Below are 16,662 nucleotides of genomic sequence, written 5' to 3' on the forward strand. Positions count from 1 at the left end.
TGCCAAACCCAAAGTCTGACATTTATGCAAAAAGATATTTGTTTTGCCCAAAGGCAGACCTAAGCTGGTTCATTGTTATTGATGCAAATTAGTTGAAACCATATTTAATTTTTTTAATTATTTTCATTTAATTATAATATTTCTTTGCTTAGATTTTGATTTGCCCCATTTTACTCTCTTACATAAATCGGACATGAGAGATTTATACCTAAGCGAAAACCCAGTTTCTTAAAAGCACCTATTAACACCTAGGAAACTTATAATACTCATCATCTGAGCTATTAGAGAGCGTCTATTTTTGAGATGGGGTCTATGATGTATGGGCATCCATTAAAATAAAAAAGTTAAATTTAATCCGTCCAGACTTGGATTTTAAGCACTCAAAAAGCCACTTGCAAAAGTAAGAATGCATATTTTAAAAGCCTGCCAGAGCAGCATGACACAAGGGTATCATTAGTTGGGTATTCCCCCCGGCAACACGTCCCACTAACACACACACACAAGACTCCTTTAAATAACATATCATGAAATTTTAATAGACATCAGTTGCTTGCAGGTGTAAATAATCACATACACACGGCTTGCTACTTAGCTTGATTTGCACAACAGCAACACACAGACGCACACACACACAGGCGCACGCACATATACGCACACACAAATTGCTTTACACACTTACCCAAATAGGTGCTATTTGTCAAAACCCAAAAGATTTTTAATGGATCGACCATAACTACGCAGGCAAACGGCAACAACAACAGCAAACGATGACTTCAAGTTGCTGCTGCTGCTGCTGCTACTGCTGCTGCTGTTGTTGTTGCTGTTGCAGTTGTTGTTGTTGTCGTGCTATGATTATTGCAGTTGCTGCACGCCAGCAACACCTTGGTAAACAGCAAATTGCCGCGTTACCAGTTACCAGTTGTTTACTGCCAAGCTTTGTAGAGCAGCCAGCAATTAATTTGTAGTTGCTGTTGTATGTGGTTGTTGTTGCTGCTGCTGCTGCGGGCGTTGTTGCTGCGGTTCTTGTTGTATGGAGGCGTAAGGCTTTGTAATTTCACTTTGTTGCTGTTGCCGTGAATGATTAAATGATAAATGCGACTTCGCCTTCTTAGTTGCTGTTGTTGTTGCTGCTGTTGCTGTTGGTGTTGCTGCTCTTGGTTAGCTTGCCTTTCCGTTTGTTGATTCCCACTATATTTAATGAGCAAAGCGCGAAGGCTGCATCTGCGGTTGCTGTTGCTGCTGTGGTTGCTGCTGCTGTTGCTGTTGCTGATGCCTTTGAGGTATTTTTGTAATTTGCGTTGTGCACTTTTATGGCGTTTGCATAAATCGAAAAGTTGCGCATTTTTCATAGTACTAAGCGTTAATTTATTTTTATTGCATTACTCAAATTCACATTTTAATTAACTGCAAATAGTTGGAAATAATTGAACTTTTCACATTTGCCGATTATTAACAACAATTCCTGTTGTTGTTGTTGTCGTTTATACACTATTTAACTTTATCTAGCTGTGCTGTAATTACATTTCTGCGGTTTATGTGGCACGATACAGCAACAATGTCATAGCCAGTGCCCGGTCTGCTATTTTATATTACTTTCCGAGCAACATCATCAGGTCTTTTCAGTTGATTATCTTCGGCTATTAAAAACTTATGACATTGTCATAAACTTTTAACCACTTCCTTTTCTTTTTTTTTTTGTGTGTCAATTTGCTCTGCACAGAGTAGAATTATTTTTATTTTAGTTTTCTTTTTTTATGATGGCATAAAGGGAATTTAAACTGTTCTTTTTAAATGGAACTCTAAACTCGAACTTAGTTTCGATAACGCACAAAAGTAGGCAATATTTTTGTGGGCTATCAATGCAATTGAAGATGAAGAGTTTGTAATTTATATTTGATTGTGGGTCATAAATATAGGTAGTAAAATGACAGAAACTGATGGAGAGTGAGAGAGAGAGGGAGCCCAACTGATAGATTAAGATAACCAATGCCAGTTGAAAGTTCTGAGAGAGAGAGAGATACCACATGGCTAAATTTGCCCTATATTCATTCGAATAAATATATTCACATAATTGCTATATTCATATAAATATTTGATATAATATGAATTATTTGTGCAATATTTATCTTGAATAAATATATTTGTTGAACTATCAATCAACTGGAATTGTGAACCAGATTTGTGTAGGTCTGCTCACGCCTTGGCAACTGGGTCATATTTATACAAAGTTCAAATAGTTGTCAAGGTTCGGTTACACTAGAATTTAGATGGCCGGCAGCAAGGTGTTTACCTTGCCAGGCCTTGCAATCACTCGGGCCAGCTGGAGCCTTGGTTCGTTGGCGCCTCGAAGCGCTGTTGCTCAGAAATTCTCAATCGCACTTCAAACACTTGCTGCCCCGGTTGGTTGTAACAACAGTTTATGGCCATTAGCGAACTTGGGGCTCAAACAAAGGGCGCCAATTAACGCAGCTAAGGCTTAGGCAAATGAGCCCAAGGGCCACAACGGGTTCGGGTACGCGAGCCCGCTTTACGAATCTATTCCTTGCCTCACAGCCTTGACCTTTATCTGCAGGCGATTGAATGGAAGACAGAAGGGGGCGGCAGCAGTGGGAGCGGAAGCAGCTGCTGCTGTCCGTAAATATTTAATTGTTTATGCCAACGCGTAAGCGTACTTCAGCCATTTGGCCCGCTTTAGAGGCACTTTTAATGGACGGCTAAGAGAGAGAATTGGATGAAAGCTGGGTAAGCACTGGCTTAGCCCAGCAGCTAGGTTCCCTTCCATGGGGAGGCGAGGCGAGGCGATTAAAGCTAACGCAAAGTAATTAGTAACTCAATTGCTTTTCCGCTACAGCGTTGAGTGCTGCATACAAATGGCTTCCGTTATTGGCGGTTTACTTGGCCACTTTTTCTGTATGTGTGTGTGTGTGTGTGTGTGTGTGTGTGATGGAGTGACCCACGTTGGGCGCCAGCTTGTCATAAGGCGGCTTCATAAATTATGCATAGCGTAATTGTGCGAGAAAAGAAAGCATTTTGGTCAAATCAATTGGCAATATGACAGCTAAGCGACGCGCAATGATTATCAAATGTGAATAATGCGAATAAAACGCCCTGCAATTGAGGTCAACAATATTAGCGTCAATTTTAGCTGCCTTAAGCCAGCTGTGCTCCCATTCTTGCCCAACTTATGCAAATTTATGTGCGCTCAGCTGCTGCTGCTTCTGCTGCTGCTTCCCATCTTTTCGCAGCATTTTGCAGTCGGCAGCTTAAAGATTCTTAAGCCGGCTTCTTGTCCGTCTGCGTTAGCTGCCAAAAAGTTGAACTTGTTCATTTTTTAACATTGCTTTGTTAGGGACTCAGCATAAAAGACTCGGTAGCCGCCACCTCCGACGCTGCACAAATTTTGAAATTGCACTTTTCCGCCCCAAGAAAAATAGTGGAAGCAGCAGCAGCAGCAGAAGAAGAAGAAAAAGCTGAACAAGTACAACGAGAACCCATTCCCGCAAACCTTCTTGCGCTAGCTAGCCGGAAATACAATAGCATAAACTTTCCGGCCAACCGCAGCGACAGTCCAGAGCTCACAGAATTGAAAGCGCACAAAACCAAAGCAGAAAATCACAAAATGTGGCGGAAGTTTAATGGACATAAACTTGCAAGCTGATCCCGCTAAAAAAAAAAAACACAAAAAAAAAAGCTAGAGGAAATACGCCAAGTAAATTAGTTGAGAACCTTTCAGTAGGCCATTTTGCCGACAAAATGTGGAAAAGAGCAAAATGCAATTTTTCGAATGGAAATGGAATATTATTTTACTTCACTGATTTCCTTCAGAAATATTAATTACAACTTTGCCAACCCGAAAAAAAGAAAACGAAAATGAAAATGCACTTTGAAAGCCAAACTTAATACAAAAAGTTTTTGTTTACTTTACATCACAAGAAATATTTTACACAAGTTTGCGTTCAACATTTCATGTGGTCCTTTGAACAAAGTGGCCTTTTTTATTTATGGTAGCAAAGGTCACTGCGCAACGAGCATAAATAGGCCCTGGGCTGGCGTGTTTTATATATATAAAAAGAAAATACATTAAATAAAAAAAAACTGCGAACACAAAGCAGCTTTACTTAATGGACATCGCACGGGCAACGTATTTCTTGGATGTGTTATTAAAACTATGCAGAAACTGTAAGAGGAATAGCGAAATATCAGAAAATGCGTAATTTTAGTGCCTCTCACACATCGGACGGATACAATTGTTCTCCGTCCAGGGATCATATTATAACATATTAATACTCATATACCAAATTCTAATTGAATGATATATACCAAGCCCAAATATATTTCAAGAAGGAATGCTATGGAAATAACAGATTCCATGCGTAAACAACAACAACAATTTGTAAGCGGCTTTAAGCGACAAAGTTCCACAAAGACCCAGGTCCTAAGAGCTCTCGTCTCCTGAGTTCTTGTTTGCTTGATGCTGCTGCTGCTGCTGTTGTTGTCGTTGAGCAAATGACAAAAGTTTCTGGCTTTGTTTTTCGAATTGTTGACGTGCAATTCAAATGCGTTAACAGCGCAAGAAGTGACCCACATAGGAAATGCAGCAGCAGCAGCAACAGCAACAACAGCAACAGCACTAAAACGTGCGTAAAACATGAATACTCGGCGTCGTTCAGAGCTAGAAACAACATGCAGCAGTCCAGCGTATGGATCCCAAAAGGCTCTTTAACATATGTTGCAACTGTTGTTTTTCTTTCTTGCTGTTGCTGCTGCTGTCCGCTCGGTTAAATAGTGGCAAAAACTACGACAGTGTTGCGTTAAAGCAATTATAAGGCGACAATTTCGCCAAAGTGGCAGATAGAACGATTGCCCCAGACAAAGGGAGTCTAAATTGTGGCAAATTGTCGCTGCAGCTGCTGCTGCTCATCAGTAAGCACGCCTGCGAATGTAGCTCAAGCTCAGCTACAAATTGCATGAAATGCGCTTAACTACGCGCTGACGAGGCAAGTGGATGCCACGTGCCACAAAGCGTTTGCCACAGTCTCTCGGGCAGCATCAAGTTGCAACTTTGGCAAGTGCCAACAACAAGCTAAACAAATAAAGCACGCGAAATAATCAATCGGAGCTGCAACAAAATTCACAACTTGCATAAAACTTAATTAATTTGTTTTGCCAATGGGCGGCAACTACTACACGAGCCGCTGGCAACATGTTTTAGACAAGTTAACAGCCAACGCAGCTGTTCGGTTTATGCCGTCGTGCATTCATTTTGGCTGTAGGCACACACACACACACACACAGAGACTCAAGTACAGCAACTGTGGCAGACACAAAACTTGCAGCCGACGTTTTGTTGAAAATTGTGCTTTAGCATTTTACATAAGCAGCAGCAGCAACAACAACAACAAACGCATCAGCTTAAAAGATTTGTCTGCGGCCACGTGCGAGACGGTACGTGGTGGGGCGTGGCAGACATTTGGCAAATGAAGATTTTACAGCGTAGTTGAGGAGTTTCAGAGTGCAGAATATACAAAGTGAAATACTTTTGCGCTGAAATGTTTGTTTGTCCGCAAGCAGTTGCCAAAAATATTGTTAGAATAGAAAACTGACAAGTTAAGCAGACATATTCAACGATTTCCATTGTTCTGCAGCAGCTTTCATTACATATCTGACAATTGTTATGCGATTTTCCATTTACGGACTAATTACATATGTTCATGAGAAGCCTTAGGCAAGAAGAATCAATCTCAGGCAAACGTAGTTGGTGAATGTTATAGGAACATGTTCATAAATAACATGGTGTCCAGTTGTATGCAGATAATATTAAAATTGAGGTTTACAAACGCAAAAATATTAATGAAAGAAAATATAACAATTAAACGCAAAAGTAAACAACACAAAAAGAGAATAATAATTATTAATAAAATAAATAAATAAATAGAGTTAAAAACATTAATTAAATACATGTTTTCCAACGCAAAAATAATCTAAATAAAATAATAATAATGAATAAAAGGTAAAATTAATTTACATAAAATTACAAAAATAAATCGAATAAATAATATTGAATCAATGTTTTCAAATGAAAAAACAATAAAAAAAAAAATAGATAATAATAATTATGATAAAATAAATAAGAAAACGAATTTAAAAAAAATAAAAATAAATTTAAATACGAAATGAATGTATTCAATTTCTATTTATTATACTATAAGGAACAACCTAAAGTAAACATTTTTTTAATAGGTGGAAGTTAAAATATGTATTTCTTGACACTAGAAATATGCTTAGTTCTCAGCTAACCTTTATAATTTTTTTAATAAACAACTATAAGAACTATATATATTTTTAATTTAAATAAGAATATATGCAGTTAATGGGGTCGTAGATGCTTACTTCTGCCTGTTAGATACATTTGCACATAACTATTATACTCCATTATTTAAGACTTTTTTAAATAAAGGCATACACAAATATCGTATTAAAACCCTTCCTTTAGCGACTTGCTTTTCATAATAAAAACGCAACATTTTTAAAAGCCAACCTCTAAAATTTGATAAATATATTGAACTTCCTTACAGCTGGAAAATCTTTTCCCTTTAATAGTATTTCTTTGATGAAAACTATTTTCATCTAACTAGAAACCACAAAAGACCTATCTGATAAACTTACTGAGTTTAACTAGATGTTGATATGGCAACCGCCACAAAATCGCATTACTTAAGACGTGCTGCATATAAATACCATTCGCTGAATGCCAATAGGCGTTGCCACGCCCCCTTCCCCAACGCCACCATCAAAATAAAAGAAACGTAAAATAATATAATGGAATACTTTGGCAAAATGAAACAAAGCGCATGGAGGCAGCGAAATTGTCGCCATTCGTCAAACACTTGAGCGAAGATCAGGCAGGCAACCAAATAACTAACCACAAGTGCAAAGCAAACACACACACCCACCCATACACACACACACAACACACATATACTGGCACACACAAAGGCAAAATAACATTTCAGCTTTGGTCCAGACACCCGCACCCCGCTTGAAGAGCAACCGAAATATCCTGACTGTCCCGTTTTGTTGTCACTCAGTGTCTGTTGCGCGTGTCCTGCTTTCGATTTGAGTTTTTTTCTCTTTTTGCTGGAGAGTCGCAAAAGGTCCTTATGCAACGTGTCGAGTCGTCATGTCGCCTTTGGTTTCTCTTGTTGTTTTTGCTGCTTGCCATTTGTATTTGTGGAGTATTTATTGTGCTTTTATTGTGTCAGCCCATATGAAAATAAATTCAAATGATTTATTTACGAGCATTTGATTTATTTGATTTTCAGCGTTTACGTTTTTACTTTAGCCACGCCTCTTTTTATTTTATATAAATAAAACTGTGCGTGTGTCAAATTATATTTGGAATTCGTGCATTTTTGTCGTGCACAGCCTCGACATGCCTCGATACTTATTTGGTTTTCGTTTTATTTTTTATATTTCATTGTTTTTTTCTTTTCTTTCTGATACACTCAATAAAAAGCCGAGAGCTTGTTGTTGTTGCTGCAACACAATATTTTGTTGGCTGCTCTTCGAGCAATTTGCGAATGCATAAAATGCATTGAATGACAGCTGCAGGACATTTGCCGCAGCATATTAAAAAAATATATAAATAAATAAATAAAAATAGTAGCAAAATTGTCATGATAAATTAAAAATTATGTTTGCATTCATTTTTAAAATATAGCAAAATTCAGGAAATTCCCCTTAAGCACTTAGGCATAAATATTTGAAAATATTCAAGTTGATTAGAAAAATAAATAAATTGACATTTTCCACAATGACAAGCAAATGCATATTTTATAAACAGGCAAAACAAAGGCAAGCCCAATGTCTTCCGGACGCGGCCCACACAAAAATCTGTGTACAATTTTTAAAAGAATACTTTGGGCTGTGGAAAATGGTCAACAAAATTAAGTACATTTTCGACAGATTCCCATTATGAGATTTATAAATTGATGCTGACAAGCTTTTGGGGTGAACTAAGCTCGTAATTGCTGAATTTAGGCAAGATTTATAGGCTGCTTGCCGAATGGTTGTTGATTTTTTTAGCAAAAGAAAGAGCATGCTTTGTGAATATCTTTAAAACTGGCAGAGTTCACTTGTATAGATAGAGAGAGATTTTTACAGACATAAAGAATATGTTTTAACTATCATTGGGCAAAGACTTTATAATTACAGACATGAATGAAAATTGCATACCCCTCAAGCAGATAGATAGATACATAAGCATGTATATATATAGGTTCATGAATAAAGACTCAAATTTTCTAATACCCTACAAGGCCAGGTAAACATGTCTAGACACAAGGGTATTAAGCATTGGCACTTTAAAGGGCAGCTTAAGAGCTCAACGGCAAATTCTCGAGAAATGTGAAAACGCATCAATTTCCAGCCATTATTGGCTTTATTTATTTGTTTGTTGATTTACCGCCGACGCTTGTCGAAAAGAAAAAAGAAATCTCCTCAGTTTACACACGAAAATTAAGCTTAAAAAACGAGAAATTGAGGCAAAGTTTTTGGCGTTGCGCAAACAAAAATCAAAGAAATGTATCGAAAAAGAAATAGAGAGAGAGAGTGGAAACTTTATTTTGCTATTATTTATCTAATGACTGCGCCATTGGGCATAAAAATATCTATCTCGACCGGCACACGCCCAGACACGACGACAGCTCAGACTTAAGCATGTCTATTTCAGTCAAGTGTTTATGATATTTTGATTTCATTTTATTGGAGCAGCAAGCGTAGAAAAGTTAAGTGCGAAAAGGGCAAAAGTTTTGGCGCCCACATGCATTGATAATAATGCTATGGGCAGAGGCCTACATATATATATGTTATATATACTTATACAATATACTTATGTGCCATGCCATTTTGTCATATGACACACACGCGCTTTGTTAGCACTAGTTTGGTTGCCCTTCTGCCCCAAACATGAGCCCATTTAGCTTAGGCGGGCGCAATAAAAACGCCTTGACTGGCATTTTTGGCCAAAAACTTTTCTCTTATTAAGATTAAAAATGGGCGAAACGCAGCTTGCTCTCTGCTTGGGCCGTAGCCCGCAGCTCTTGAAGCACTTTTGGCGGCCTGCTGATAAGCACAGCAGCAGCACACACACACACACACACACACACACATACATAAATACGTACACATGTTAGCAAGCAGTCGTATTCAAGTGGGTGTCACGCATAAATTTCATAAATATAAGCGTCATTATTTCTGCTCGCCATTTTGCGGCCAACATCGCGACTTAGCGCCACAGTCGCCTCCCCCAGACTCTGACTGACTCTCCCCCACAACACTTACAGGCTTTTGTCACGTGCCAAACTTTTGCCATCACACAGTGACACACACACACTTACATATACACACGCGCAGAGTGCTACGCTCAATCTCATCTAAATGGCGCAATTGCGTTTCGCACACATGAATTTACGCTCTGAGTGTAGCTGGCAGCGTGCCATGAAGACGAGACACAACAGTCCCGACAGATCCTAAAATATATACCACTCTAGTCAATAGTTCATAAACAAACGCTTCAGACATCAACACAAATTTTAACATATTTCTTGGGCACCAAAATATATAAATGTAACAGTATATATTAGCTATGATATATTTATAAACAGTCCCGACAGATTGTAAAATATAGCTCTCCAGTCGATAAATAAACTCTTCAGACGTCAACAGAAATTTATAGATATATTTTATAGTTATTATTATTAGATCAAGCTATGATATATTTAGAAACTAACAAGCGTGGACAATATTATTCGGGTTACGTCAGTTTCTATTATAATATTGTAATAGTAAAACAATTCTTTTAGCAGTAAGATATGAGATCTATTTTCCTCATCAAGGCTAATATTTCCCTAAAGCTGATTGGCTTGAAGAGAAGTGGGAACCATTTTTGAAAAGTTTCAATCGAAAAGTTGATAAGTGCTCAAATACTTAACAACAAAACAAATAAATTACTTAAAACCCCCTTTTCGATATCTTGCCATAGTACTTCATATACTTTTATCAGAAGTGGCAACCCTGCGGCAACTAAGGTGGCAACGCTTGAAGAGCAAGTTGCCAGAATGATTGGAAAACGGAATGTTTCATATTTACCTTCGAAGTTTCTTTGCCCTCGAGTCGTAAGACAGGATTTTATTTTTGTAAAATATTTACCAGCAAATTATTTATATAAGGCCCTTATGCGAAAATTTCTTTTTTTTTTAAACTAAAAATAAACCTACATAAATGAATTTAATAAAAATAAAATAAAATGCTGTACATTAATTATACGATCTTTCCCCTTGTTAGTTTATCAAAATGGTTATTTTTTTAATAAAAAACATGCTTTCAATTTGAAGCTACGTTTAACATAAGATATTGCACGCTCGGCTTAGTAATCCTTTAGCGCCGAGGAGCAAAGTTGATTGCCCCCCGATGGCGCACAGTGGCTGTCAATGGCATTGCCGCTGACAAAGTGACATCAATCAATGTGCGTTTGCCACGCCCCGTCGCAACCAGAGACGCCTCCAAATGTTATCAGCACTCGAGCATAGAGTGAATGGCGTGCGTTGCCAGCAGCGTGTGAGCAGCTCGTTATGTCGACTAAGTCGTTCGGTCGTTGGGCGCACGTGGCGTATGAGTGTTGGCAATGGCAATCGCAGTTGATTGACGACAATGAGCAGAAAGTAAATCAATTATCGTGAGCTGAACTCAGTGACATATCGAATATATTTATATATATTATATTTTATATATATATATCTTATATATTTTTGGGCTGACAAATTGCTGTTGTTGTTTGGCAGTTGGCGCATTAAAAAGTTGTAGACACAAAGGAATTTGATTTTGTTGTGTTGTCAATTGTGTGTCTAGTGAAAAAAAAAACACAATAAATTCGCAGTAATCTTAAGCGAGTATCTTAGCTATACATCAAATTGCTGACTCAGTGTAAACATATTCCTTTTCTTTAAAAACGAAAAAAAGAAATGGAGAAAATAATAACAATTCACTAAGGAGAGATCAATATGCCAGATAAGCAACAACTCATTTTGGCTCAGCTGCTTGCAGCTGCCGGCTGCTTTTTATGGCTACCGCTGTTTACATTATGGCCCTTTACAGTTTTCGCAGATTTATTTGCCTCGAACTGTGCAATAAATATGCAAATTTGTTGGCCAGCAAAAAGGGCCAGGAATGAAAAACAAATAAAAACTGTTCGAGTGCTTGGCTAGCTCAAGCGAGTCGAAAAGCAGCTCATAAAAATGAATTAAACGACAAAGCGTACAAGAGATAAAGATCCTAACAAGTGGTCATCCTGCTGCAACCAACGTGCAACTGGCAACTTGCAACTTGCGACTGGCAACTTGCAACTGGCAACTGGCCGCAAATCACTTAAACTTGAAACAAGTGCAAATCTTTTGCGGAAACTCATTAGTTTTGTGTGCTTGCCAGCAAAGCGCGTTGCCTGCCACTTTTTGTTGCAGCTGGCAAATGGCAGCTGCGGTCTGCTTGCGGCAAATCCAATGCGTACGCAATAAGACGCCAAGCACCGAAAACTTCCTTGATGGCATCGTCACAGGCAAACTTGTCTACAATGAACTTTCCCCTAATGAACTTTTATGTGACGAACAACCTTATTAGGAAGTTACCTCCCCCCCTCCCACCACTTCAGCTGCTGTGTTGTAAGTTCACCTACTCAGCACAAACTTTGTAATAACTCAGTGGAATGTGTTTTTGGTAAATAAATATAAATGAAAAACTTGTCAAGTTACGAGGCCTATCTTTAAGAACTCTACTTTAACAAAAGTCGCTACGACAAACTTTTAAACAATGCAATTATTATTATTTTTATTTTTGTTTGTTAGTTGGATATTATACTTCTGCAAATAATATTTTTATAATTTGGCTTTAAAGTTCCTACCGAAAGATTTTCTGGCATTCAATTTTTTTGAAGAAAAATAAATTTTGTATTATTTAAGGAGGCTTTCTAACAAAAACCCTTTCAACCGAGCTTGTATGCGACCGGAATCCGACAATTTATGGAATTATATAAGAAAGAACTATAGTTTCAAAATAAGTTAACGAACATAACGTCTTTTAGGATCTAGTGACTATTTTTCGATTAGTCGTATTTGATATAAAATATTAAATAATACCCCTGTATTTTGTCTGTGATTTATGTAACTTAAATTAAACATAATCTTAATAAATTGTCGTCTGATAATTCCGATTATCAATAAAGCTTTTCCTGAATTTATAATTGATTGAATAATTTATGAACAGATTTGAGACAAAATATTTAACATTATTAAGTAACTGAAAATATTTAAAAAATAAAATATATATTTTTTTTATTTATTTTATTTTATTACAGGAGCTAAATAAAGTGTGTTATTTTAGAAATAATTTGATAATAATTTCTATGTAAGCGATTTTCATATTACATACATAAAAGCCAAACTCATCTAAAAGTTAAATTCATTATTTTGTCATATTCTTTCCAAAGCATATTCCATTGATAGACAATTTTCAAAATTCTTAACAGCGGCTATTCAAATAGCTATCTGACAGTCTTCCCTGTAGTTAAGCAGAGAACATACTAATGGAACGGGCCCGCGGGACGTACTACGAATACCCATTGTGCTGCGTCGCTTGCAGGATAAAGAAAATGATGCGAGGTGTTGTCATTTTATTGCCTTTAACTAAACGAACTTTTATTATTTTATTAGATTTCTTTTTACGTCGAGGGGGGAAGGAGTACGTGCCATGGCGTGCTATGCGGTATGCCAGGCAGATACTATAACAAAGAATTTGTCTTGAGGACATGCCATCATTGGGCCAATGATTACATTATGCGATAATGTTGCCCATAAAGGCAACAGTAGCATAAAGGATAAACTAAAGCGCGAGTCGGCAGAGCAGAGGTCGGCGTCGGGTTGGGGGTCGCTGGTCGTTGGTGTGGGGAGAGGGAAGGGGACGGCAGCATGGTTATCCTGCGCTTGCCATAATAAGCTATAAAAGTGACACATATATTTGACCTGATTTTACCAACACATTCTTTACGCGTCCTTCGCAACGCACCACGCCCCGCCCCGCCCCCCTCGGAGGCAACCACGAAACAAGCCGCCTGCCGCCCGCTCCACTTGCTTGGCACGTCGTTGCTTGCTGGCTTAATCCAAGTTTAAAATTATAAACTAACGATCCACCGAAGCACGCACACACGCAGACACACACAGACACACAGAAGTGGGGCGTGGCGTGTGGAGACGCCACAGAGCAAGGATTAAGTTTGGCGCACTGAACCGTGCGTGAACTAATGCGGGATCCTGTGCATTCGTCCTTGCATTCGCTACAATCACATCCAGTGCTTGCCAAGTGGCAAATGGGGAAAATGCGCAGCTACACTTGGCAAGGGTGTGTGTGTGTTGTTGCTGCTTTGTTGTGTGCTCTTTTGTTGTGCATGTGCATGTGTGTGTGTGCTTGTGTGTGTGTGTGTGGAGGGGAGTCAGCAAGGTCCATTCAGTTGCCGCGCCTTAGTTAGCTGATGGGAAAACAAAACAAGTAACTGACGCGCACGTAGAAATGTGCAACAGCATCGCAATTAAGGCGAGTGGAGCGGGCGGAGGTAGGAATAATAGCATGGGGCATGACTAATAGTGGAGAGCTTAAAAGCAGAAGAAGTACAATCTCACTAAGCTTATTGTCATGTTGCAGAAGTAACTCAGAAATGGAGGCGACAAATGCGCCGACAACGAGCTGAGCCAAGGGGGGCGGGGACTTCGTCAACTGCAACCCACAACTGTATCCAATTAATTTAAGCTAAGTTTCACTCAATGTCACAGCTGTACGCTTAATCTATAATCTACATTATTGCACTCTTTTGGCATCCTGATTTCTGATTGGATTAGGAAAAGCAATTAATGTCCCTTTGTCTGTCTGAGCATTTAACTTTATATTTATTTATATCTTTTAGTATAATTGTATTCATATTTGTAACTATATGTTTAGCTTATCCACATACTCAAAGCGAAAAGTGCCCGTATTCATGCCCATCTCCCTTATAACAAAATTTGCGAAAGTTTGATTAACTTTAGTTGTCTGAAAGTATTCTTTCTTAGTCTCACTGTCCTCTTGAACGCTTGTCACAGACTGATTCTTCTTAACAGCAATACTTAACATAATCTTTAACATACAGTGACCGTGTATGCTTATGTTAATGCAAGTCCTTGATAATGTGATGTCACTATCCTACTACACATTATACCTAACCTTTTCTATGGCCTTATTTCGACTTTTGATTAAGAACTTTAATTCTTTTAACTATTTTATTCTATCTTTATCTTTATCTTTTACTTTTTACTTCTTTTTATCAGTATTTCTAGTACAAGTATTATAATATTGTTAATTATTATTATTATTATTATCATTATTTAGGAAAACTCTCAGTTCAAAGGTAAAAAATATTTGAGTTTATCTTTATCTACATGCCCAAAGTTCATATTAATAATAAAAGCCTTACTAACTATTCGTATCCATATCTAGAGTACCCAAGGCTAGAGATCATTAAACAAAGTATGCGTTTTTTAATCATAAAGAAAATTTCTTTCGGTGTCACATAGCAGAAAATGTTTAAGGTCCCCTCTTCGCATCGCGCAGCCATTGTCTGTCAGCTCGTTTGTCTGCGACTTTGTAAAATGGCCGCCAGCTCTGTTGATAATATGCAACGCTAATTAAATTTATAAAAATTAATTCGCCAGGCGTGCCGAGACAATTTGCAAGATTCTGTAGCCAACGGCAACGGCAAACAAAAATGAAGAGCAGAAAAAAAAACGAAATAAAATAAATCGCAAAAAAATTAAAAAAGAGCAACATGACGCCAGTAATAAAATAGAAACTGACTCTGAACTGACTTAATTAGCAGGCGCTGCTGCGTTTGGGTATCTGTAAAACAGACAAATTAAAACGCTGCCCCGTGAGCCTTCAAGTTATAATAAATACACCTCCCCAACCCCAACCCCAGCCAACCGAAAAAAGTTGCCCCAAAGTCATGAAAAAGTTTCGTGCAACAGAAATTGCAGTTTTAAGGCGCCAGCTCGGCAAAAATGTTTAACTTGTTGGACGCAGCGCAGCTGCTTGACAATAATTTGAACATGTCTCAAGTTGATCATTAGCATATTTCATAGGCAAACAGCAAAGGGAAAACGGGCCAGGGGCAGGGCAAGGTAGAGGAGGGTGAGGCTTTGGCGCAGTGACATATTTTTCCCATTGCCTGCCAAGTAAGTAGACGACGCATTGCTATAATCTGCCAGCATTTGAAAGGTACTGCGAGGGGGGGGGGGGTATATATATGCCTACGGGGGGAGAGTATCTGTCGCCTTCCAGCCAGCTGCTGTTTACACATCGACGTCTTTGACGCGCCCAAAAATGCGCTCAGCCGTGTGACCCATTTAGGCAAGTCTCCAGCCGACTGACTGAAAAAACGAGCTGCAACTGTTTGTTGCATATACATGAGGCATGAAGCGGATGCTGCAGCTGCCTCCCTTGTTTCTTCTTCTTAGCTTCCTCTGCCACTTGCAACCCAATCTGTTGGCATGCAGTTACCATAAACTCATTTGATGAGTTGTGCGCATTTTAGCGCAATTTTATGCCGTCTAAACTCCAATAACGTGGCAGGTGGCAAGGCTGCCAGAGAGCGTTGCCAGACAGACAGTTGCCAGGGACACGGCACAAAGTTATCAACGCTCATAAGCTGCGAAATTTAATTCGCTTCACGGCTTTAAAGTAAGTACCAAGTATGCTCGAGTCAAGTGTTATAGCAGTAAGATATCCTGTAATTATTATTATGGTTCTTTGAGCTTTTTTTTTTATTTTTTTGTCTTTATTAAGGAACTGGAACTTTAAATAGTATTTTTTGGGCAGAAAGTAAACAAAAATTATTCGCGCTATTTACTTGTTGAAAAAAAGTCCCAGATGCTGTTGGTGGATTTTGATCAACTCTTGATGCTGATAGTTAATGCACATATCTGCTTCTTGCTGCTAGAAACATGTTCTTAACTAAACTTTAAATTATTCTTCTAGTCCCTGTCACCCTTGGCTGCCCCCAAAGGTAGGCAACGTTTTTCAGGTTCAGCTGAGAACAACTTCGAAGCCATGCTATAATTTCGGAAATCTTATAATATTCAGTGTTCCATAAATATGGTTCAGTTCACAAAAAGCAACCCATATTTAGCTAGTGCTTAACTCTAACCTTGAGCTAATTTTGGGGTTTTCACATCAATCCTTTCCAATGATAAAACAAGTGAATATTTTATTTACTTTAAATTATGTAAAATTAAGTTGGATGACTTTCTAAAGTTCAAGGTTTTTCGTATTAATTTTCCATTAATTGTATTTAAGTCAATTATTTAGACACTGTACTTCATTAGCTTCAAAGCGAGTAGCCAAATAGCTTTCGTTAATCCTGTTTTGATGGCTATTTGGCATGCAGAGTATGCCACGCCCAGGGCTACCCTATCAGTAGACGCCCACTCACACACACACACACAAACACACACCCTCACACAAGCACACACACCCACTTACTTCAAAGTTAATTTATGCGGAAATCTAGCAAATAACAAATAGATGCTG

General features: G+C 38.3%; 1 protein-coding gene across 1 annotated transcript in view; it reads right to left on the minus strand.

Annotated features, from left to right (window-relative positions):
- Window positions 1–946, minus strand: part of CadN2 (Cadherin-N2) — a 45,002-nt gene extending 44,056 nt beyond the window's left edge. The window contains exon 1 of the mRNA XM_064690736.1: window positions 680–946. Within this exon, the coding sequence (XP_064546806.1) occupies window positions 680–731 (52 nt within the window). The 5' untranslated portion in view covers window positions 732–946. The remainder of the gene's footprint in view (window positions 1–679) is intronic.
- Between the last annotated feature and the right edge of the window lie 15,716 nt (window positions 947–16,662).

Source organism: Drosophila montana, unplaced genomic scaffold (assembly GCF_035044405.1).
Source record: "Drosophila montana isolate Dmon_TW-CO22-7 unplaced genomic scaffold, ASM3504440v1 contig_3282_1, whole genome shotgun sequence".
Taxonomy (NCBI): Eukaryota; Metazoa; Arthropoda; class Insecta; order Diptera; family Drosophilidae; genus Drosophila; species Drosophila montana.